At 41.8% G+C, this 22,919-nt stretch overlaps 1 protein-coding gene across 2 annotated transcripts in view; it reads left to right on the top strand.

The window, feature by feature from the left end:
* Positions 1 to 4,500: 4,500 nt before the first annotated feature.
* The window catches only part of kcnk10a (potassium channel, subfamily K, member 10a), a 41,694-nt gene continuing 23,275 nt past the window's right edge, over positions 4,501 to 22,919 (top strand). For both annotated transcript variants that reach the window (XM_051378563.1, XM_051378562.1), the window contains exons 1-2: positions 4,501 to 4,586; positions 6,878 to 7,263. In XM_051378563.1, coding sequence (XP_051234523.1) covers positions 4,532 to 4,586; positions 6,878 to 7,263 — 441 coding nt within the window. In that variant the 5' untranslated portion in view covers positions 4,501 to 4,531. The remainder of the gene's footprint in view (positions 4,587 to 6,877; positions 7,264 to 22,919) is intronic.

Here is a 22,919-nt window from a genome sequence, read left to right as displayed (position 1 = left end):
CAGCACAATCAGGCTATTGATATTTCAGAGCCATACACTGAAAAAAAGGAATCTCAAAAAAGCCCCAAATCTTCTAATCTTCTAATCTTGTCGAGCAGGTTTTGCATTAGAGAATTAATCTCGTTTTAAGAAAATGTCTAATTTTGTTTTAGATATTGCAGCTAGATTTAACAAGTAACAAGTTACACCAATGATATCCCAACAGAGGAACAAGATCATTATTCTTATTTTAAGAGTCAGATCACTTGCACAACTTTTCAGTTTAAGAGAAAGTAGACTTGGCCCAGTGTTGTAAATGAAGCCGCTGTTTAGTTTTTCATTGTTTTAATTAAAAATGCTAAAAATAAGAATGCTTCTGGTGTCTTCATTTAAGAAGAAGTTTTTTCTTATGCTGTTTAAAGAAATTGTGTTTATTGTGAGATTTTGTTTTCTTAGATTAAGGTACAAATTTTTAAATTCAGATAAAAAAAAAAAAAATACGTGAGTAAGTTTTAACTGCTTGTAATAACTTATATATTATTAATTAAGCATAACTTAATTAAATGTTTGGCATTTTGTCTGGTTTTAAGGCCATTGCAATCTTTCACTTGTTAGATTTGTATGCTAGTTTTCAGAATTCTAGCCAAGCTAAATTAGCTTACCACGTGTCAATCATTTTTTGCAATTTGATTATATTTAAGAGTATTTGGCTTGTTTCTAGACGTTCTTGTTTTTGCAGTGTAGGTTGTATGTAACACAGTAGATATTAGTGATTGCTTGGACCTGAGTCTAGGTTCGGAGGAGCAGTTTGTAACCAGACCTCAGTAATAACAGACCACAGACCAAGGCTTATTTATATAGAACAGTTAGTAGTGGACATACACAGTTGGCACCAAATCACACACATACACGAAAAGAAAAAGAAACATACGCTCAGTTTCTTGGAAATATTTCACATTAATAATGTACAGCTCTCAGGAGACGTGTTATTCCTCCTATTTTTACCTCTCTTTGGTTTGCGTTGAATCTAGTTGAGTTCAAAATAATTTTCAACTTAGGGTCCTTTAAGTTGTTATTTAGTCCCTTGTTTTCTCATTGAGTTAACTCAGCTTTAAGTTCCCATTTTATCTTAGTCTAATCTTCTCACCTTCTCTTTAGTTCACTTAACCAATAGGTTTTTGGTTGTTTTTTTTTTTAACAAAAGAAAAAAACATTTGCATCACCAATTCGGCAGAATAATGAAAATTACAATACCACAAAATACAGATTTGGAACACAACTTCACAAATCAGCCATGATCTACAACTCAATCTCACAACTAAAACTCTAAATTAGTCCCTTTGTTAAGTCCTTTAAGAGTCCAGATGAGCTTCAGTGCACACTGCAGCAAAATAATAAAGTTTCAGTCCTACCACGATTCAGGTGAACGAATCAGTGTCCCTCGTATAAAAAACCTGGCCTGTTTCACAACAGGGCAATACACATTCACACATTTTAGTCTTTTATATATTCAACAAAAATTACCTGAGGAGGACTAGCACCTAAACACAAGCTAAATGTTAAATTAAATCAGAACCGCACCATAAAATGGTGGCGGCGTTCGTCTCCATTCACCGACAAGGCTCAACTTGACCATGCCTATTGCACGTAACGTTAGCTTTTCAATTTTCTTACACAAATAAACCCACAAAATACACAACATAATTCACACTTTCTTAGTTTAGCTGCTGGCACGTTAGGCAAAACGTTACATTCAGGTAAAAAAAAACAACAACAAGGAAATGCATGCTAATTTACACGTTATAAACAGTAGTTTTCACCCACCAAATCCTTGTTCAAAGCAACAAAAACAGAATCCAGCAATGTGGACCAAAAAGCAACAAAAAATCCTCCAAAATATGGAAAAGAATTTAGGTTTTACAGTCTTTTTTTTTTACTCTTTTATCTCAGTCTCTCCTCACTCGGTTTTCGGACTTCTCTGCTGTTTTACTTCTCACGGTCTACTGCTCTCGCTCTGTTTTTTCTCTCTCTCCAGCAAGCGGCGCTAGAATCACTCTGATTGGCTGTTACCGCTGCACCTATTGAAGGAGTAGAACACAAAATAAACTAACAAAAATGACTTACTTAATGCCTAATGTTATTTATTTGGCTGCATCACATTTATTGTTCGTTTACCCTTTTATTGGTTTTAAGGTAATATTAACCTGGGTTAAATTTTCAATTCAATTCAATTTTATTTGTATAGTGCCAATTCACAACAGAAGTTATCTCAGGACACTTTTCGCATCCGCATCAAAAATGTCCTGTCCCGTCGTGGTCCCATGCATTGCAGCTACATCCAACAGCTGTATCTGTGTTATCTGTGCTTTCATCAACAGCTAATGAAAAAGCTGTGTAGCTGCGTGTCTCCTCGGCCAGCTGTGTTGCAAGGTTTTCTGCTAGTTCCGTAACTCAGTCCGCGATGGTGTTTCTTGATAAACTGACATTTTTAAAAGTCTGTATCTGGTCGGGACACACCTGCTCACAGACCTTCAGCATGCACTGCTTAAAAAACGCTCCCTCTGAAAAAGACTTGGAAGCGTGGGCGATTTCTTCAGCCACAATAAAGCTTTCACTGCCGAATTGTTTTTGGCTGTGGATTTCGTGAACATACTCTGCTGCGACCGCAGTTTGCCTTTTAATTCATGGGCAAGTTGTTGCTTTTCTTGAAGGCTAGCTTTGGCGTACTTAGCTCCATGCTTGGTGTCAAAATGCCAGCGTAGATTGTACTCTTTACAAACAAGTATTCGCCTTCCCATCTTTCTTGAAACAGTCTTCTATCTCCATCAACTTTTCTCTTCCTGGACATTTTGAGGTCATTATTTAACTCTCAATTCCACTTGTTGGCATTGGCGGTGAACCGTCACCTCGTGGGTATCACAGTCGACAGGCATTGTGGGAAATGTAGTTTTTCTGAAGGTCTGAAGGTCTAAAAAAAAGAGGTCAAAAGCGTGCTTTGACCACTTTTTTTTAGACCTCCAGACCTTTTATGCTCTCGCGGGCCACATAAAATGACGTGGCGTGCCACATTTGGCCCGCGGGCCTTGAGTTTGACACATATGGTCTAGGCCTATAGCAGCATAACTAAGGGATGGTTCAGGACTCACCTGATCCAGCCCTAACTATAAGCTTTATCAAAGAGGAATGTCTTAAGCCTACTCTTGAATGTGGTGAGGGTGTCTGCCTCCCGAACCACAACTGGAAGCTGGTTCCACAGGAGAGGAGCTTGGTAACTGAAGGCTCTGGCTCCTGTTCTACTTTTAGAGACTATAGGAACCACAAGTAGCCCAGCATTCAGAGAACGTAGTGTTCTAGTGGGGTAATAGGGTACTATGAACTCTTTAAGATATGAAGGGGCCTGACCATGAAGAGCTTTGTAGGTGAGGAGGAGAATTTTAAATTATATTCTAAATTTTACAGGGAGCCAGTGCAGAGAAGCTAGTACAGGAGAGATGTGATCTCTTTTCCTAGTTCCTGTCAGTACTCGTGCTGCAGCGTTCTGAATTAATTGGAGCATTTTAATGGACTTATTGGGGCAACCTGATAATAAAGAGTTGCAGTAATCCAGCCTTGAAGTAACAAATGCATGGATTAGTTTTTCTGTATCTGTCTGTGATAGGATGTGTCTAATTTTTTGTAATATTACGTAAATGAAAAAAGGCAGTCCTAGAGGTCTGCTTCATGTGGGAATTAAATTAGATTAGAGTTGTGGTTGAGGCATGGCCTTGCTCCTGAACCTTAAGTTAACTAATACATTTAATTTATTCAAACTTCATAGGTAGAACTGGCTGATTTTCACTGGGGACCCCAACACAGTGGCATTTTCAAAAAGCACAAATTAAAACAGAAAAAGAAAACAATTATATTAAGCACCTGTGAGATATGGTAAGTATAGCTCTCCAGTCAGTAGGATTAGTTTAGTCAGGTGCTCATATTAACGTTGAAACAGCTGCTGTAATCCATTTCCTTACCTCTTTCTCTCCTCTCTTCCAGGGCAACTGTTTTCTTTCAGTAACCTGACGTCGTGTCCTGTAGTAGGCTACGCAGCCGCCTGGCACGCCGGTGCGCCACCCAACCAAAGCACACCAGAGGCAGTTTTGCGTCTGGGAGAGGTGGATCCTGACAACTCGCAGTGCAGGCTCTCTGATCCGCTGCATGCTGACGTAAACAGGCGAAATACATCCTAAGGCAATCACACAATAGGAAAAGCCCATACACCCATCACAATGTAAACGTTAAGATTATCCAATGGAGCATCGTCTCCACGGAGTATACAATGCAGACGGTGATACAGCGAGCAGTGGGTGTGTGTCCTGAGGACCGCCGTGGGTGAAGAGAGAAGAGGAGCCGCGTCCAACCAACCTCTCAGCCGCTACAGCAGAAGCACACGCCGCGGATGATGGGTTTTTATTCCCTGACGTCCCCCATCCTCTCGACGGAATCCACCGAGAGCACCCCGAGACATTAAAGACATTTCATTCAGCCAGTACGAGCACCAGGCAGGAGAATCAAGATGAAATTTCCGACCGAGAATCCAAGAAAACCTGGGAACATGAACCCCCCACCAGGTTAGACTATCAGTTAGTCTTGTATATTGTTTTCCAAAAGGCTGCAGTGTGTCTTTTGCCAAAAGGCTGCTGTATAATCTGCCTTTACATTCTATGCGGAATGTGGTGAAAGTTCATCTTAAAATCATTTCATCATGCGTGTTTTGAAAGAAAATGCTGCAGTCTGTTTCTTTAACAGACTGTACCTGATGTGAGGCTGCAAGCACTGTGATTGTTTCAACCAACAGCAGGCTTGCCAATGAAAGAATATTGCTGACCAGAAGTTGACTTTCCAGAGAGATATGCCACAGCAGAGGCTGCTGCTGCTGCATGCTGAAGTTTACAATCTGAGAATGCTGCAGCCGCATCTTCACTGTAGCATCCCCAGTTCTCAAAACAAGAGGTGTTTACTTGAGGAATGATTCAGACGGAGGTAAAGGGAAATTACTACTTACTAAATTACATGAGTCAAATGATGCCCACAAGGAGGCTTTGCAGGGAAATCTAAACAGCTGTTGTCGGTGAACATGTGATGCATTGGAGAGATGTGCTTGTTGAAACATTACCTCATCCACTGCCGGGTAGATCCCCCAAAATCCTGCATTTGTGTCACGTTCTCCCACAGCGTCAGCATCAGCAGCACGTTTGTATCGCCGTTACAGCCCGTACATGTTTATATATTCAGCGCATGGGCTTCCAGAGAGATATGACAGCCCTCTGTCGCACCATTAGTTCTGGTTTCTGAAGGCTGACGTTCATCATTGCACATGAATGCGAGCAACGGCACATTGCGGCTGATTGGTTATATAAATCAAAGCAGTGGATTCTGTGAAGTGTGCTCAGTGTCAGGGAGATGTGGCACAGCGGTCACGATTCCCAACCCATACGTTACATAACATTATTTAGTGAATAGATGATGATGGAAAAAACACCACCTGTCGTTTTGTTGTTTCTCAGACACTTTGGTAGCTAATCAACAGCCCGTGTTAGAGAGATAAGTGGCATGTTTCCTTTTCTGTATCACTGAACACTTTTAGACTTATGGGTAAAGCCATTACTATTATTTGTCATATATATATATATATATATATATAAATAAATACAAAATACCTCAGGTGCCATCTTCAAAAAAGATATTCAGTTGGTTATATTGTAATCATTCAGTGGATTACTCAGTTTGTAAGGGTTGATTTACACAACAAAGCTCCTCCAGTGGCATTGAAAGCATTATAGAACTGTTTACACAGGGTAACAATGTCTACTATAGCCTACTACCTTTCTAATGTAAAATATTCCCTGGTAATAGAATAATATTAATCACTACCACATACATGAGTCATACATAAAGAGGATATATGGTTTTAGACAGTTCATCAGGAAGAGGCAGTCACTATTTGGAATAGGGTGCTATGAGCTCTTTAAGATATGAAGGGGCCTGACCATGAAGAGCTTTGTAGGTGAGGAGCAGGATTTTAAATTATATTCTAAATTTTAGTGCAGAGAAGCTAGTACAGGAGAGATGTGATCTCTTTTTCTAGTTCCTGTCAGTACTCGTGCTGCAGCGTTCTGAATAAATTGGACTTATTGGGGCAGCCTGACAATAAGGAGTTGCAGTAATCCAGCCTAGACGTAACAAATGCCTGGATTACTTTTTCTACATCCGTCTGTGACAGGATGTGTCTAATTTTTGTAATATTATGTAAATGAAAGAAGGCAGTACTAGAGGTTTGCTTTATGTGGGAATTAAATGACATGTCGTGATCAAAGATAACTCCAAGATTCCTGACAGTGGTGCTAGAGGCCAAGGTAATGCCATCTAGAGTAACTATATCTTTAGACAGTGAGTCTATATAGATATAGTTTTTGGGGCTAACTACAAGAATTTCATTTTTTTTCTGAGTTTAACATCAGAAAATTGCAGCTCATCAGTTCTTTTCCCCAACGCACACAGACATCTCTTTCTATCTAACAGGCTTCTGGATAAAATGGAATGGCTGTAACAGTCATTTTTCCTTCATTTATTGTCTAACAGTGTTTACCATTGAAATCTGGTTTCAAAAAGAAGTTAGCCTGTCTCTGATCACTTTATAGTCCCCATATGGACTATTGTCTAACACTGATTTGCCCTGTGGACATTCTTCATTTTTGTCTTTCCTTCTCTTTGAAATTAAACAAATTGTCCTTGCCAGTGCTCCTATGAAAGCTCATTCATGTGGTTCATCTGTTGCATATCAGAACATTCATTAGCTGAAAACATCACTGTATTATGCAGATATTGCAGCAAACGCTTGTTCATTTGTTCTGTTTTTTAGTGGCAGTCCAGACCAACCTGGTCCCACCCAAGAAGGTGCAGCCAGGCATGCTTCAGTCCAGCCTGGTGCATGCTAGTGTGGCCACCATGCAGAACCCGATGGGCTGCACTGTGCCGCGCCTCTCCGTCTCAACCCGGCCACCAAGCGTGGTGGCCAGCATGGAGGCAGTGGCCGATGGCTCAGCCCCCTTCACCATGATGAAGCTGAAGACGGTGCTGGCAGTGTTTGTGGTAGTGGTGGCCTACCTGGTGGCAGGGGGCTTGGTGTTCCGGGCACTGGAGCAGCCCTTTGAAAACAACCAGAAGATCACCATAACAGCAGAGAAGGCAGCCTTCCTGCAAAAACACCCATGTGTGTCTCCGGATGAGCTGGAAGCTGTCATCAAGGTAAGAGCAGCCGCTGGTCGATACTCCAGCCTTTAATCGGCCCTGGATGTGGTCCCTAGTGAGGACTCAGGTCTACGGAAACCTGAGCTTCATATCGATCTGATGCCATTCAAGCTCCACACATACTCCACACTCTGCCAGCCACCCTGGAATTGGATACAAACCACACTCAACTCTCTATTACATACAAAAGTGTTGGCGTCTTCTTATGGAAAATCGGCAAAACAATATCAGCCTACATGTGCCACGTTTCTTCATCATCTGTGGTGTGAAAACATCAGATTTCCACACAGAGAAAGGTAAAAGTGTGCATTCCACTCCAGTTCAGTTATAAAATCCAAGCGCACCAAAGAGCATCTCTTCTGCAGGGCAGGCAGTGTGGAGTCAAGACGAGACAACAAGAGCTTGGCGCAGGAATTTTGCTTTCCTTAAGTTTCCCTAAGAAATAAAGCTGTAGAACAACTAGCCACAACTGCAGTATCTCATGGTCATGGAAAGGTAGACGATGAAAGTGTAGGCACTTGTACCTTCTCATTCTGTTGCCACCATTTGGAAAGTCACAAACGCGAATCATTTCTTCTACACAGTAGATCAACACACGTTATTCTTACTCCAAGCTTCTTCCCTTGTGAACACCTCCGATCTCCACTCATTTCTTCTTCTGCGTTTACCTGCAACAAGAAATCCCACGGGACTTCAGCGCGAGAGCAGTCCCACGCTGAAGTCTCGCGCTGAAGTCTCGCGCTGAAGTCCCGTGGGATTTCACTTGTTGCAGGTAAACGCAGAAGAAGAAATTGTTGCAGGAAGTGTGCAAATCGGAGAGTAGTGTGTGAAGACATGGAAATTTTTGAAGGGGAAATAAACTTTTTTTCGTCGCAAAGGCATTATCTCCGTGATCGATTATTCTGGGCTTTCGGTGAAGCGAGCGGTGGAAAAACAGGTAGGCGACAGTACTGTTTTGTACGGTTTCTGCACAACGTATGAGTTGAAAAGGCATGTTGTTGTCACGTAAGGGCCCTGATCATGTTGCACAGACATTTTAATTGCATTTTGTGTCTGTTAAGAGGAGCAAAAGGCACTCTTTAGGATATGCCCCCAAGAAGTGTATTATAACTAACTGGGAGCTCTGGCCATTAGCTGCAGGATCTCCGGTTTGCTAGAACCAATTCTGGTCGTTCTTTTTCCTATCGACAGTACTCGGTGACCTCTAGTGATCAAGACTAGGGTAAAAATCTGCCGAAGTTCCCCTTTAAAGCAGGTGTGACCTGTGAGCAGATAAAGGTGAGCATAAAATGTAAGGCTGGAACGATATGCTTGTTTCCTGATTCGACACGATTGTGATGCTGAATTGATATCTACTGTATTGTGATTCTTATTTTACAAGTAAGGGTAAGGGGGTTGCAATCAGGAAATACTGCTGGAAGCCACTAAATCTCTCACGCAGTATCAAGAACTTTAGTGGACACCAAATACAATATATTGGACATATGTTTCACTCATATAGACATCTGATCAATCATGGGTTGCATTTGTATTTACACCTGATATTAATACGCTTTCTTATAATCTTGGTTGAAAAAAGCCACACTGTTGTTTTATCATCCACTTATAGAAGATTATGCTAGTTAGTTTATTTGTCAAACAGCTTGAACTAGCTGGTAGAGGCAGCCTTAACCTTTTTCAACTTGTTGGGCACACAGTGGCCAAGCTGTTTACACTTTATTTACATCTAGCATTAGCCTTATCTACACTGTGTTCCAAATTATTATGCATATACTGTTTTTGTTCTTTTATTTATTTTTGTTTTCTTAATAAATAGTCGATAGAGTTGGCACTCAATCTCTCAACAATTATATTGTTATCTGGATTTTATTAAACACAATTACCAATGATGACAATGGCATTTTTTGCAAAATAACTCAAAATGCAGTGTTCCAAATTATTATGTGAAACACAGTTTCAAAACACTTCAAAAAATCAAAGCTATTTAAATCAAAAACATCTTTAAAAATCGAGTTACATCTTAACATAGGAGCCCTTCTTTGATACCACATTAACACTCTCTCATCCATGGAACTTGTAAGTCCATGTACAGTACACTGTCTGTATTTCCTTTGAGCATGCCAGAATTGCCTCCCAGAGCTGCTGTTTTGAGGTAAACTGCCACCCACCCTCATAGAGCTTCCTTTTAAGAATGCTCCACAGGTTCTCAATAGAGTTGAGGTCAGGAGATGATGGTGGCCACACCGTGATTCTTTCTCCCTTAATGCCCATAGCAGCCTAGGCCTCAATGGTATTTGTTGCAGCATGGATGGTGCGTTGTCTTACATGACAATGATTTTACTCTGGAAGGCATGGTTCTTCTTTTTATACCATGGCAGGAAATGGGCAGTTAGGAACTCCACATATTTTGCAGAGGTCATTTTGACACCTTCAGGCACCTTAAAAGGGCCTACTAACTCACTTCCTATGATTCCAGCCCAAAACATCACTCCACCACCTCCTTGCTGACGTCACAGCATTGTTGGCCATCCAGAACTCCTTCCATCTGGACCATCCAGTGTAGCACGGCATACATCAGTGAATAAAACTGTTAGACAATTAGTCTTCATGTATTTCTGAGCCCACTGCAATCATGTCTCCTTGTGGGCATTGTTTAAGGGTGGCCGAAATACAGCTTTATGCACATCAGCAAGCCTCTGGAGGATCCTGCGTCAAGAGGATCTTGGGACTCCAGAGGCACCAGCAACTTCAAATACCTTTTTTACTACTCATCAGTGGCTTTTTCACAGCTGCTCTCTTAATACGATGAATTAGCCTTACAGAAACTTTCCTTAACACACCTTTATCTGAACGAACCCGCCTGCGCTCTGAATCAGACACAAATCTTTTCATAGGACAATGATCTCTCTTAATATTTTGTAAAATATCCAGTGGTTTCATACCTATTGAAAGATAGTTTGAAAAAATATATTTTTTCCCCCTATATTGCATGAAACATGTGACTTGCTTAATAATGTGGAACAACATCCTTAAGTAGTTTCGCATTAATTAGGCTCACCTGGCAAACTAATAAAGACAAACCTGTCTGAGATTGATGTCAGTGATCTAAACAGACATGGGAAGCAGCACAATTGAAAACTTTAATTGAAAAACAAAAAATCTAATGTTTTTTTAATTTAAATCATATTTGCATAATAACTTGGAACACAGTGTAGAGCCAGTGTTTGGTTGTCCATTCTAGGCTTGCTGTCGAAACATGGAGATGTACAGTAGATATAAAAGGCTCTTTCTAAGGTAACACAAATACAACAATTATTATTTTCAGGTGATTATTCCTTAGCATTTTATATTATATTTCTGCCATATTCTGTAAATACACAGTGGACCTTTAATGCCTAAATATAAATGTCAGAGGAAAATCGAAGTGTTCAAGTGGTTTAAGAAAATAACATGGCTTAATTCAATTCAATTCAATTTTATTTGTATAGCGCCAAATCATAACAGAAGTTATCTCAGGACACTTTTAAAAATAGAGCAGGTTTAGACCGAACTCCTTATAAAATTATTTACAGAGAACCAACTGTTCCCACCATGAGCAAGCACTTGGCGACGGCGGCAAGGAAAAACTTCCTTTTAAGAGGAAGAAACCTCGGACAGACCCCGGCTCTAGGTGGGTGGCCTCGACCAGTTGGAGTGAGTGAGAGAGAGAGAGAGAGAGAGAGAGAGAGAGAGAAAGGTGTAGCAAGCAACAGTAGCAACAACTACACTAACTCTTTTGAAAGTCCCTTTTCAGACCTGAAACAGTTAACACTGCTGGCTTTTTCTATCTGTTACAGTAATGGCTTTTTGTTTTTGACCTTGTCTAGAGAAGAAGTGCGGTCACTGCTGGAGAAGAAAAATAATGATACTTCTTATGATACAGAGACTGTCTGCACTGGATTTTAAAAACAGATTTTATAGTTTGCAGAGGTCGCAATAATAGTATGCACATTCTTTACTCAAGTAGAAAACTAGTAATTGAAATTTTAAATGATCATTTCATTAGGAGTCTAGACTTGCTCTATTCGAAAAGTGTCCTGAGACCTGAGAACCTATTATTGATTTTGCACTATACAAATACATTTGAATTGAATCAAATTAAAGGTGAAAAAATACAGGCTAAGGAATGTACTTTATTGGTTTCTCTGTAGAACCTTTCTACAGGCTGTTTATGCGCAAAGCTAGCTGAAAATTCAAATAGGTTCCAGTCTCCCTCTGTCTTTTTCATCTTGTTACGTCTGTCATGTGTGATATGCACCAGTTTTGATGTTGGTGTAACAGGTTCATGTGTGTCTTGTTGTAATTACACAAAATGTATTTGGTTATAGTTTATTTTTGACTGGATGGACCTCCAACCTCCAAACTGTATATGTGTTGACGTTCAGAGCCCCTCCTAGTTCATCTCTTCTTCCGTGGTCCCCACTATAAATTCCTTTTGCCCCCACCCCTCTCCCCTTTTTGTACAATTCAACTGTGGGTGGGTCTCATTTCTTTCTCTGCCCTAATCCATCATAGTTGCTTGTTGATATTCTTGTTTCCTGCATTGTTATAATGTGTCTTCACATGTCAATTCATTGATTTCAACAAACTGACTTATAACTGTGTGAATAGTTGTTGTTAGAGTAAGTGCTGCTCGCCTTACGTTGTGGCTAACTAAGCTAACGTCTGATATAAGAATATAGAATCATGCTGCCTTTTTTATACAGTCCGCCCTAAGACAGGTTTTTACATGTAAGGTTGAGATAGCGTTTTGTTAAGCTCCTGAAGCAGAAAAAGGCTGCAACATGAATAATTGTCAAAACATTAATGTGACAAGGTGCATGTGTGAAAGGGGATATTGGTTGAGTGTAGTTTTTTATATGTAGCCTTCCTCTCCTGTAAAATCTGTCCGTCCATTATTTTGGTGTTAGGTGCCAAGTCTGTCACACTCAATTTCAGAACATGGTTTGGAAACAAGATCCAATCTACAAGAGGGCAGACCATCATGATTAATTCCAGAGAACATGAATTAAGCTTGAAAGTCAGATCTCATAAACAGATCTTTATTTGATTTGTGCTGTAGCAGGCTCACTTTTGCTAACACCAGGACTTTTCACAGCTAAATGCTCACAGCCATTTATAAAGCCTTGTAGTAACAGAGAGTAGTTTGGCCTCGACAGTTATTGACCTCAGCAGCAGTGAAACCCTGTATGGTAATGGACAGGAGAAAGCAGAGCACAACTGCTGCAGCTGAGACTGGAAGGCTACTGTGGATCAGTGCCAGCTCCATTCACTGCTATTAGTGTAGTGCGACTGTTGTTGCCTTTGTCTCTGTCTCTGTCCTTCTGTCATTACCTCTGTTCTCTCTCTATGTGTCTCTCTCTCTCTGTCTATCTCTGTCTCTCTCTCTCTCTCTCATTCTCATTAACCCATAACCTATTGGCGCTATACAAATAAAATGGAATTGAATTTAATTGAATTAAACCCACCCACCTCTTAACCAACAGCTCTCGCTCATGTCACAATTGGAAGTGAGTGCTGAAATTGTGTGCCTTAGTTCTAAAAGCAAACTCTGAGGTGGTCATTAATCTTGTTTAGGCAAAGTTGGGAAATGGGCAAGGACCAGAGAAATATCAGGTATCAGATCAATTCCCTTTCTAGAAAATACCTGCTGTAGAATGAGCTGGAGGCTACAGCCTGCAGGGAGACAGATTGAGTGTAGCTGCTAGGCACATTGACTTCAGATGATCATGCTGGGACTGGTGATACTGCCACGTTGCATGCTCCTGCAGTGAAATGACAAGCTGCTGTGCACTTACTTCAATGGCTTCCTTTATACAGACATCTCATGGGTTAGCTGCTGTGTGAGTACTGCAGTACATCGTTTGTCTTTCCCGCAAATATTGTATCTCTAGTCCATCTTAAGTGCAATTGCACAGATCCAGAATTAATTGCAGAAATACAAATTACAACTACAGGAACACACAAATAGGAAAACTCAATTTGTTTTTATTAGCAGCCATGGCGCTAGCTCATGCCATTAGCCACATGTACTTCGCTAAATTCTATTTGTGAGGTTACACATTACTGAACTCCCGTGTCCCTGTCTCTTCGAAAGTGGAACCTGGACTGACGAGAGCTGTGTATTCTGCCTTGTGCCCAGAGTGTGTGTGTATGTGATGCTTGAGCCTCTGGTGAGTAAACTTTATTGATGTTAGTCCGATAAATGGAGTTGAAATGTGCATCTGCTAATGTTAATATGGATTAACCAGGCATTAATTTCATGTATGTTGTGTTTTTTTTTTTTTTTTAATTTTATATTGCGGTGTTTTATTTACATTACCCCCGCACCATTATTGGCACCCATGAAGTTTAAGTACATAATGTGGAATATCTTCTGAAAAAATTAATGAAGTGAAACATTTCTGTTCTATAGAGAACTCGTGTTTGATACAAAAGAGCAAATGATAAACGACAATTTAAAACAATAAACAATGGGAGGAAAAAATTGAAAAACTTAAAGCTTGCTTTGTCACTGGTATTGGCACCCTTTGCTGTAAATCAGTATGGAAACACATTGTGACTCACCTATGGTAAATCACAAATGAGAATCACCTGTGATAAATTGTCTGTGCCCATATGACATGAATTAGTCAATGAATGATGACTTCCGTGTTTTAAAAAGACATCTGTTATCCCCTGTTCCTTTGTCACAATAGTGAAGAGGGAATTTTGGATTAAGTAGATGTGATTTCCTGCATTCTAGTGGATTTTTGGGTGGTCTGCTAAAGATGTGCAATACCTGAACTTATTCTGAGTCATGTTCGGCATCATGACTTGTAGGGCCTTCTAGACTTGAGCTGAACATTCAACCAGAAAACTATTGTTGTGCCTAAATGACTGCCTGTATCACAATAAAGCCTTATTCATAGACCAGTGTTTAAGATTGGACCTAGGTACCTGTAGGTTGATTGATATTTTGATTAGAATGGTGTTAAACTGTGAGTAAATAAACAATGCAATGAGCTGATATTTTGAGCATGCAGTATACCACGAGGTTAACAAGGTGCTCTCCTGCTGCTTGTTATGACAGCTTTCACCACACTAAATCATGTTCACACACACAAACAAATAATTTATTTCAAGATTTAAAGTTTAAGAGAGTGAGTACTCAATTGGACGACATTTAATTGTTACATACCTAGTCCCAGCTCAGATCAAGGATGAAATTTTGATTTCAGGGGTGGGGGGGGACAGGTATTTTTTTTTTTTTTAAGTAATTTTTTGGGCCTTTTGATGGCTTTATTTATAGAGACAGCTGTAGGGAGACAGTGATGGTGGGTGGAGAGAGAGGAGATGACACGCAGAAAAGGGCAGCAGGTCGGATTTGAGCCCGCGTCGCTGCAGCGACTCCGTATATGGGTCGCCAGCTCTACTGACTGAGCTAACCGGCAGGCCCCTCCAATGCACAATAGTAGTTCTAGTTTTCTTTTGCTACTTTTACGTTTACTGTTCCTATTTCTGATTTGACTGGTTGTAAAGCATGTAAATGTAAATATAGAAAAAACATTCTGGACACACGCACGCACATACGCACATGGACAACGATTCAAACGTGAATGTAAATGAAACCTCTGATATTACCTGGGCAACTCCAGCAGACTGGTGTGCAAGAAAGATGGAGTGACAGCGGGGACGGCCAATCACACAAGAAACGGCAGAGCCAATCGAGGAGCTTGTGGGCGGTCTAAACTAAGGGTAACAGGTTTCAGCTTGAGCGGCTGTTTTCTGCTTGGTCCTAGTGCTTGACGAGTCTCTGTTTACAATAGCGTAACATTGTTTTTGGACGGTACAAACTGCAGGGGACCAAAACGTCCAAAATCAGATTTTGTTGCATGAGAAATTGGATGTGTGGCGTGAGTGCGTGTGAAAACAGGCAAAAACGTGTGTCACGAAAGCGTGAGAGTTGGCAGCTCTGTGTAATTAGGTTACCAAGGCACCCATACTGTTGCGTGCTCCTCTAATGCTTACGCTTTTGTAAAATGCAATTGTGCAGTGCCTTTCTATTCTTCTGACCACTCAAAGTGCTTTTATACTACATGCCACAATTATCCAGAGAGAGATGGAGGCTTATCAGAAACAGAAACTAACTCATTCATTCACATTCAGACACCGATTATTGGGAGCAATTTGGGGTTCAGTATCTTGTCAAAGGACACTTTGACGTGCAATGGGAGAAGCTTGCTATTTTTATTTTGTTTTTGTAAATTAAATCTTCATTCAGAAAAACTCATGTATTACAGTTCTGTTCTGTGAGTGAAAAACAACCCTGAGGGAAGAGTTTTAATATCACAAACTCTTTTTCACCCTGCCAAAAATACAATTCTGAGAGAAACATGAACTGTTCTTGCAGAAAGTCTCAGAATGTTGACATATATAGGCAGCATCTGTACAACAATATTGCCCTCAGCCTTTAGTGTCCATCACTGGGGAAATCTGTACCCTGAGTCCCTGACTCAAATAGAAGTGATTTCATGGTGGTAAGGGAGAAAAGACATCTGAGAAGCACAAACTCAGAGAGGTGCCAGCTGCTCCACTATCTCAGGCCAGAGGTTTAGCCGTAAGACAGGAAGGCCTCTGCCACAGTCAAGGATCCAGGATCACATGAATCACTTCAGCCCTCTCTGTTTGTTCTAGGACGGAGCAGGTGACATCTTCCGCTGGCGACATTTTCAAGCTTCACTTTCCTTTAATTTAAATCGTAGTAGAATAGTCACAGAGCTCCTTTCACTTTATACTACACTCTGCACTGTGTGTCCATCTAAAATGTTGCTAATAATCTCTCATTTCACAAATTTTTTTTTGCACACAAGTACAGTTAGTACTGTAGGTCAAAGTTCAAGAAGGAAGTGGGTCTGTAAACTGTGATGTATGTGATTATGGTCTCCTTTTTTGCCAACCTTTTGCTAGTGGATTGCTGGATTCACTTGTCAGTGGAATATCATTTCACCTCCATGGATGTACAAGTACAAACAAAACAGGATCATATTAAATTGCTTCATAGCACCATTAGTGGTCAAAAGTTCCACAGGGTACCCTTACCAAAGTTTTTGTTGTGTAAACTTAAAAACCACATCAATCAAAGTTACTTATTACTTATTATGTTGAATGTATGATGTATACATTTCAAGTCTCCAAGTCCCATCTGAGATAACTGTAAAGGTTATAGATTAAACACACTCACACATTTGATTAACAAGTGGCAATAAAAAAATCAATAAATACAGTTTTAGATCTTCTTTCAAGTATTTTGGGCCTTTTTACATTGCAGTTCATGATCAGAGAAAAATGAAGATAAGGGGGCATGCCCAGAGGGAATTTTTTAGACAATAAAATCCTATGTGGTCTAAAACACTTCACATGTGGCCGCCTGGTTAGCTCAGTCGGTAGAGCTGGCGACCCACGTATGGAGTTGCTGCAGCGACCCAGGTTCAAATCCGTACTGCGCCCCTTTGTTGCGTGTCATCCCCTCTCTCTGCCCCCCTTTCCTGTCTATCTTCAGATGTCACTATCAAATAAACGCGATAAAAGGCCAAAGATATAACTTGTTTAAAACACTTCACATCATTGTTGTTCTTCATTTGTAGGTAGGGGTCTGTAACAAGGCTGTCTGATCATTCTTAAGATGATCAGCCTACATACACTGCCATAGAAAAATCGGATGTTCCACTTCTTTGATATCCTCATATCAGCTTTAAAAAGCTTTCATTTATGTCTGTATGCAGGCATCAAGTCAACCAGGACGCGGTCATGTCCCAGTGTGGCGTGGGGGACAGTGTGATGATTGTAGTGTAACAATGATCCAAAGTATTCTCCTTCTGCTCTGGCATTTTATAAACTGTATTTGTGGAATTTGCGGCTGAGATAACTTTTGTTGAAGTAACAGTACTAACCCAGTACTGTAACTAAGGAGTCCAGGTTTGTCCTTTCAACACACAAAACTGATTTCAGATAAGGAGAGCAGCACTGTACAATCACAGTCACATCATCATTACACAAAAAAAAAAAAAAAATTCCTACACCTGTCGTTTTACCTCAGTTCTGTATTGCAATCTGTTCTGAAAAGTTGGAAGCCTGCTAGCAGCAGAGTCAGAGTCAGCAAGTTTCTGTGAAGCACAAAACTTAAAAAGGTGTTTTTCTCCACCAGAAGTTGGAGTTCTTCCAGTTTCTTGCACAGAGATGGTGCAAAGTCTTCATCGTATGAGTACACCTGCTGGGTTTCCTCTCTTCCTGTGTTTCACTGCATGGACAAAGATGAGGTAGCCTTTGACCATATGGCCAAATAATTCCATGGATGAAGTGAGACAAGTGGGAAATAAGACAGGAGTTTTTTCCCTGATGTTCATAATCTGTTCTTTGGTGAGAGAACCCCAGTTACTACAGCAAAACACTGAATTAACAAACAAGACAAAAAAGCACCAACACAGCAAGGCAGCCATCCATGGCACCATCTTGGATTTACACTTGATCGACTTATCAATTAATCAACTCACTGTTTCAGTTTTAGTTTTACCAGAAATAAATTGTCTAGCAAGGTTTTCACTGGGGAAAAAAAAAATGTAGTTAAAGAGTACTTGAGTAGTATTCTGTGTTAGGCCTAAGGAAGTATATAGTAGTATGCAAGTCTTCTTCCCCGGAGTTCTTGTGCTTTCTCGTCTCGCAGGTTCTCAAGGATCCTGGTGGAGCCTCCTGCCATGGTCCTGCTTGACTTCATGTCTGTGTAGTCAATAATGATCTCTTGCCCCGGCCGGGACGGTAGAGGGAATTTTCCCTGGTGTGGTTTTACTGTAGATCTAATATTGTACACATTACACGTACTGCATTCCTTGATATGATTCTCTATCATTGCTGGTAAAAAGGGATGCCACCAATGGGTTAACTGATGTTTCATTTGTTTACTGCCGCAATGAGTTGGCCCGTGTGCTTCCTAGAGCACCACTGATGTCAGTCCTGGAGGGAGGACTGGTCTCCCCTCTGGTCCCCTCCACAACTCATCAGCCTTGAGTGCTCCCCTGCTTATCCAAACACTCTGATCATATGGGGAGGCTTTTTCCTGTTCTTTTTTCAACATGTCTTTGTCACAGGGGGCAATATGTCATATACTGTCTGTCCTCCTTGTATCATCATATACTGCATACCATAGCTGGCTTTCTGTTTAGCTGCTTGGTCTGCTGCGTCATTTCCTCTAGCTGTCATAGAGTCCGTCTTGTCATGTCCTTTACACTTGATTACTGCCACCTGTCTGGGCTTCATCAGTGCTGTTACAATTCTCTGTATGTCTTTCTCATGCTTAATGGGAGTGTTAGAGGTAGTGCAAAAACCTGATCTGATCCACTGGCTTAGGTCTACCTGTATGGCTCCTACCACATATGCAGAGTCTGTGTAAATGTTTACACTTTTTCCTTCAGCTCCCTCTAGCGCTGCTATCATCGCCTGTAGTTCTGCCAACTGAGCTGATACTTTTCCTGTTACTGTTTCTGCTTTCACTGTCTCGAACCCCCTTTCTGTCTGTCTCACCACTGACCAAGCTGCTTTTAACCCTTCTGTTGGATGTCTGAAGCAGCATCCATCTGTGAACAGTGTCTCCTCTGCATCTCCTATCGGCTGACTCTGCAAATCTATTCTTACCCTCAGATCTTTCTGTACTCTTTCTTCACACAAATGAGGCTATCCAGTCTCGTCTGTCATAGTGATGTCATGGTGAATGCCTGTGAGTTTACATACGCTACCACACTATGTGTTGTGAGTACTGTTATTGCATGTCCCATTACAATGTATGCAGTTTTGTTCAAAATGTTTGCGACCCCTGCTGCATATCTTGTGCATGGTGGGTGTCTGTTCTCTGTTGCATCTAGTGTGACGCTTGCATAGGTCAGAACTTGTCTCCCACCCCCTTTTTTCTGAAAAAGCACACCATTGACAGAGTTTGGGATTTTCAGAAACATCCAACTCATCATTCAGTTCTACTACAGCCGCTATCCCTTCTGGTCCTGCAAACAAACACTTGGTCTCCACCTGAGCCCCCGCACCCTCCACGGCTATAAATGCCTCATGATACACCCAAGTTTCATCCCGATCATAAAACAATGTGACATGGAGAGGATCAGGGGGAGGGGCATAGGGATTCTGCATATGCAACCACGGCTTCCAGTCTGTATACAATGAATTTACACCACCCCCTTTCGACGTCTCTGGCAGCACCAACCCCCAGTAAATATCCGCCCACTGCCCTATAGCGCCCAATGTGTTGTCTTGATCTAAAAGCATCTGTGAATGAGACCGCACCTGGCTCACCGATGTCAGAGGTTCCTGGGCCTCGTTCTTGGTGGTAATGGGGACCCTCTACCCAATCAGGGATTGGATACAAGTCATGGTCGTTGCAGGCGCCTAGGGAGGGGTATTGTCCTCTAGGGGCTGCGGCAGTATTTGGAGCTTGGTGACGTACGTCACCTGGTGGTGGGCCATATCCCTGCTGTGGTGGACCATACCCTGGTTGTTGTGGGTAGTTATTTTGGGGTGGTGTATCTATTCGGCAGTGTCTTGCCCAGTGACCTGGTTGACCACAGATCCAACATAGACCACGGGGTTGTTGTGGTGCCATGCCTCTTCCTCGCCCTCCCGCTCTAAACCCTCCCCTTTCCATCTGTTGTGGAGGTTGAGCATACATGTGCTGCACGGGCGGGTACGCCGGCGCAGGAGGAGCCATCGGCTGCTGTAACATTTGAGTGTTTGAATTTGTTATTTTCTTAGCTTCAGTTAGCTTACGGTGCTCACTCTCTAGTTGTTAGGGTTAGGGTTATACATAAATCCCAGCCATTTGTTAGCTGGCTGAATTTATCCATCCATTTGTGGCCCCCCTCTGTGGGTGCTGGCATTTTCTCTAAAATGCAATTCATGTCTGTGAATGAGAATGGTATTTCCATTGCTCTTGGCGATGAGTGGCATTGCAAGTGATGGCAGTTGTGATGGGTGATTGACCCCTCTCACATTCCTGTGAAGATGATATATCTTGCTCTGGCTGGTTGTGGTATATAACTAGCTGCCCTGACATCTGTGCCTCACATATTTACTGGTATATTCTTCCTCTCCATATGTACTCTCTTCCTCCTCTGATTCGCCCCCACCCTTGCCACTCTCTCCTATTCTCCTGTCTATCTTTGCCTGGAATGGTCCTGCTGGGCTCCCTGTCGGATTTTTCTCCCCCCTCTCGCGCTGCTTTTGCTCCCTGTGCTGCTCTACGTAAGTCCCCACAGTATTTCTCCTATCTTTCTCTCTCTCACTCCCTTGTTTGCCCCTTTATTATCTTCTGTAACTCTTCAAATTGCTCTGTTGTCCCTTCAAAGACGTTCCCCTCTAAATCCAATTGGCCTGAATTAACTGTGATTACCGGAGCCTGTATTGTCTGTGTACGGCGGAGAGGCCGGGGTATAAGGAGGGTTGTCGAGGTATGGGGGGTATGTGTATAAGGGCAATGGTCCCGGCTCCATAGGTGGAGCAGTCTTGGTCACAGTCGTGGTCACAGTCTTAGTCCATGCTCCTATTGCTGCGCAGGCTAATGATATCGCGTGTAGTGAAGCTCTCTTTCTGTCTAACTCCTCTGAGGTCTTCCTCCACTTTATCTTGGCCAGCCAGCCCTGTTGTACTCTAGTGTCCTGCTTTTCTAGCTCTTCTGCCACAGTCTTCTCTGCGGTAGCTAAATACGGCAACAATTTCACCCTCTCCATGTTACCAGGTACATGTCCCTGCTCCTGGAGCCAAGTCCATGTAACATCATGTACTTTCATCATTTTATCTTGTTCATCTTTAGAAAATCCACTAATCATTTGTTCCCTGACTATTTCCCACTGCTCACCCACTGTGCTTATTAAAACCTCCCCTTTCTCCCCACAATCTTTTTTAAATTCCTTTTCCATTATTTAAAAAACAACCTGTAAAACGTGCTACAACACACTGATTGTAAAAACTTTAAAACACATACAGGGTTGGTGTGAATGACTCAGAGGTCAGTATTGTACAACTAATGCCCAGTGAGACAAGCTCCTAGGCTGAAATAATCTTTTCAGTCCGGTCTCACTCTGGGGGTCCTCTCCCAGGCTTTGTACGCACTTTTTAGACACACTCCCTATATCAACCCAACCCCCCACAGGCAGAAGTCGGACGAGACGAGTCTCACCAAAATGTCCAAACAACTGAAAAGCCACCCACACAATCCCCGATATGCCTTTTTAACAGAGTCACATTAAGAAACGCTCAGCTGTTATGTTCATATGTTTGCACAAGCAATATATCTGATGAACTCAGGATAATCTGTACCGCCGACGCTAATTTTTCACTAGGACAGATTGTTTATTTTTTTCCGACTCTCACGGATCACAGGAGTTTCCCCCTTTGGCAGGTACCCAGTTTTTCCCAACTGGCATCCCCCTCTTCTGGTACGTACCGGAACCAGACTCTTGGGGCGTCTCCGAAAGACCCCTTTTACCTTTGTCACACTATATCAAAAGTATAGCGTCACAAAAGCGGGATGGGCTTGAAACCGTTGCATCGTTCGTGGGGCCTCTAACCCCAACGGGACTCCAACCCCTCGGGTTAGCCTGCTCATGCGCTTTCACAGCAGGTTCCCTGTTGGCGACCTCCTTAAGGGAACGTGCCCTATGTTGCACACTATACTGGTTCACACTATGCCTAGGACGAGTATCACAAGTGACTTCAAAACAGTTTTTTGACAATGCCCAATCGCAGAATTTTGTTATAACAGGCTTCTGCTTACCTTTATTTTATGCGGGCCCACAAAGTTTTGCTGTCACTCAGTCCTCTCGTCCGTTGTGAAGAAACACTTGGTTGTCTCACTTCTCCGTCTGCATCACGTCTCCGTCTAAATCACGTCTGCGTCTAAATCACTTCGGGGTCACCATTTTGTTGAGGAATTTTTTTATTTCAAAAACTCATTCCTCGCGCGTTCGTTTTAATGAAGCAATAGGAGAAGATTTAGTTTACTCAATAATCAGCTTTATTCTTAACACCAGTAGAATGTGCAAAGTTTACAGAGCTCTGGGTTCGACAACAATTAACCTGACATGCACAAGGTCTGCCAGTTCAACACCTTCCTTTTTTTCTTTATTACTTTCTATATTACACCTTTCATTGACTTTCATTGTTTCTTTATTTTACACTCAACAGTTAGATTTTAGTATAATACTATGTTGACAGTCTATTTTGTTAATAGTGGAACTGCTGTGCAGATATAAGGCACTGGGACAAAAAAAAAATTTAGCATTATTTATACTTATTTATTGAGAAATGCACTGTGCAAAGTCTGTGGCAAGTCTACTAAGTGGAACTTTTGATCAGAGTTAGACTCTCTGTGGATGAGGTGCATCAGTTGTGTCCTTGTGTGTCTGCCCTTCAGCCAGCCACACAGCTATCTGTCACACCCTGAGTGTGGTTCATTACACTGAGACTCCATCTGCCAGGGCAGACACTCGCAGGGCAGACTGGCACTGAGTGTGACGCCTGCGCCTGATATCTGCCTTCGTGCCCTCTCCTTGCTCTTCAGCCAGACTCATTCACTGTGC

Source organism: Dicentrarchus labrax, unplaced genomic scaffold (genome assembly GCF_905237075.1).
Source record: "Dicentrarchus labrax unplaced genomic scaffold, dlabrax2021, whole genome shotgun sequence".
Lineage (NCBI taxonomy): Eukaryota > Metazoa > Chordata > Actinopteri > Moronidae > Dicentrarchus > Dicentrarchus labrax.
The sequence above is the reverse complement of the archived record's forward strand: the minus strand, read 5'-3'. Positions and strand labels throughout refer to the sequence as shown.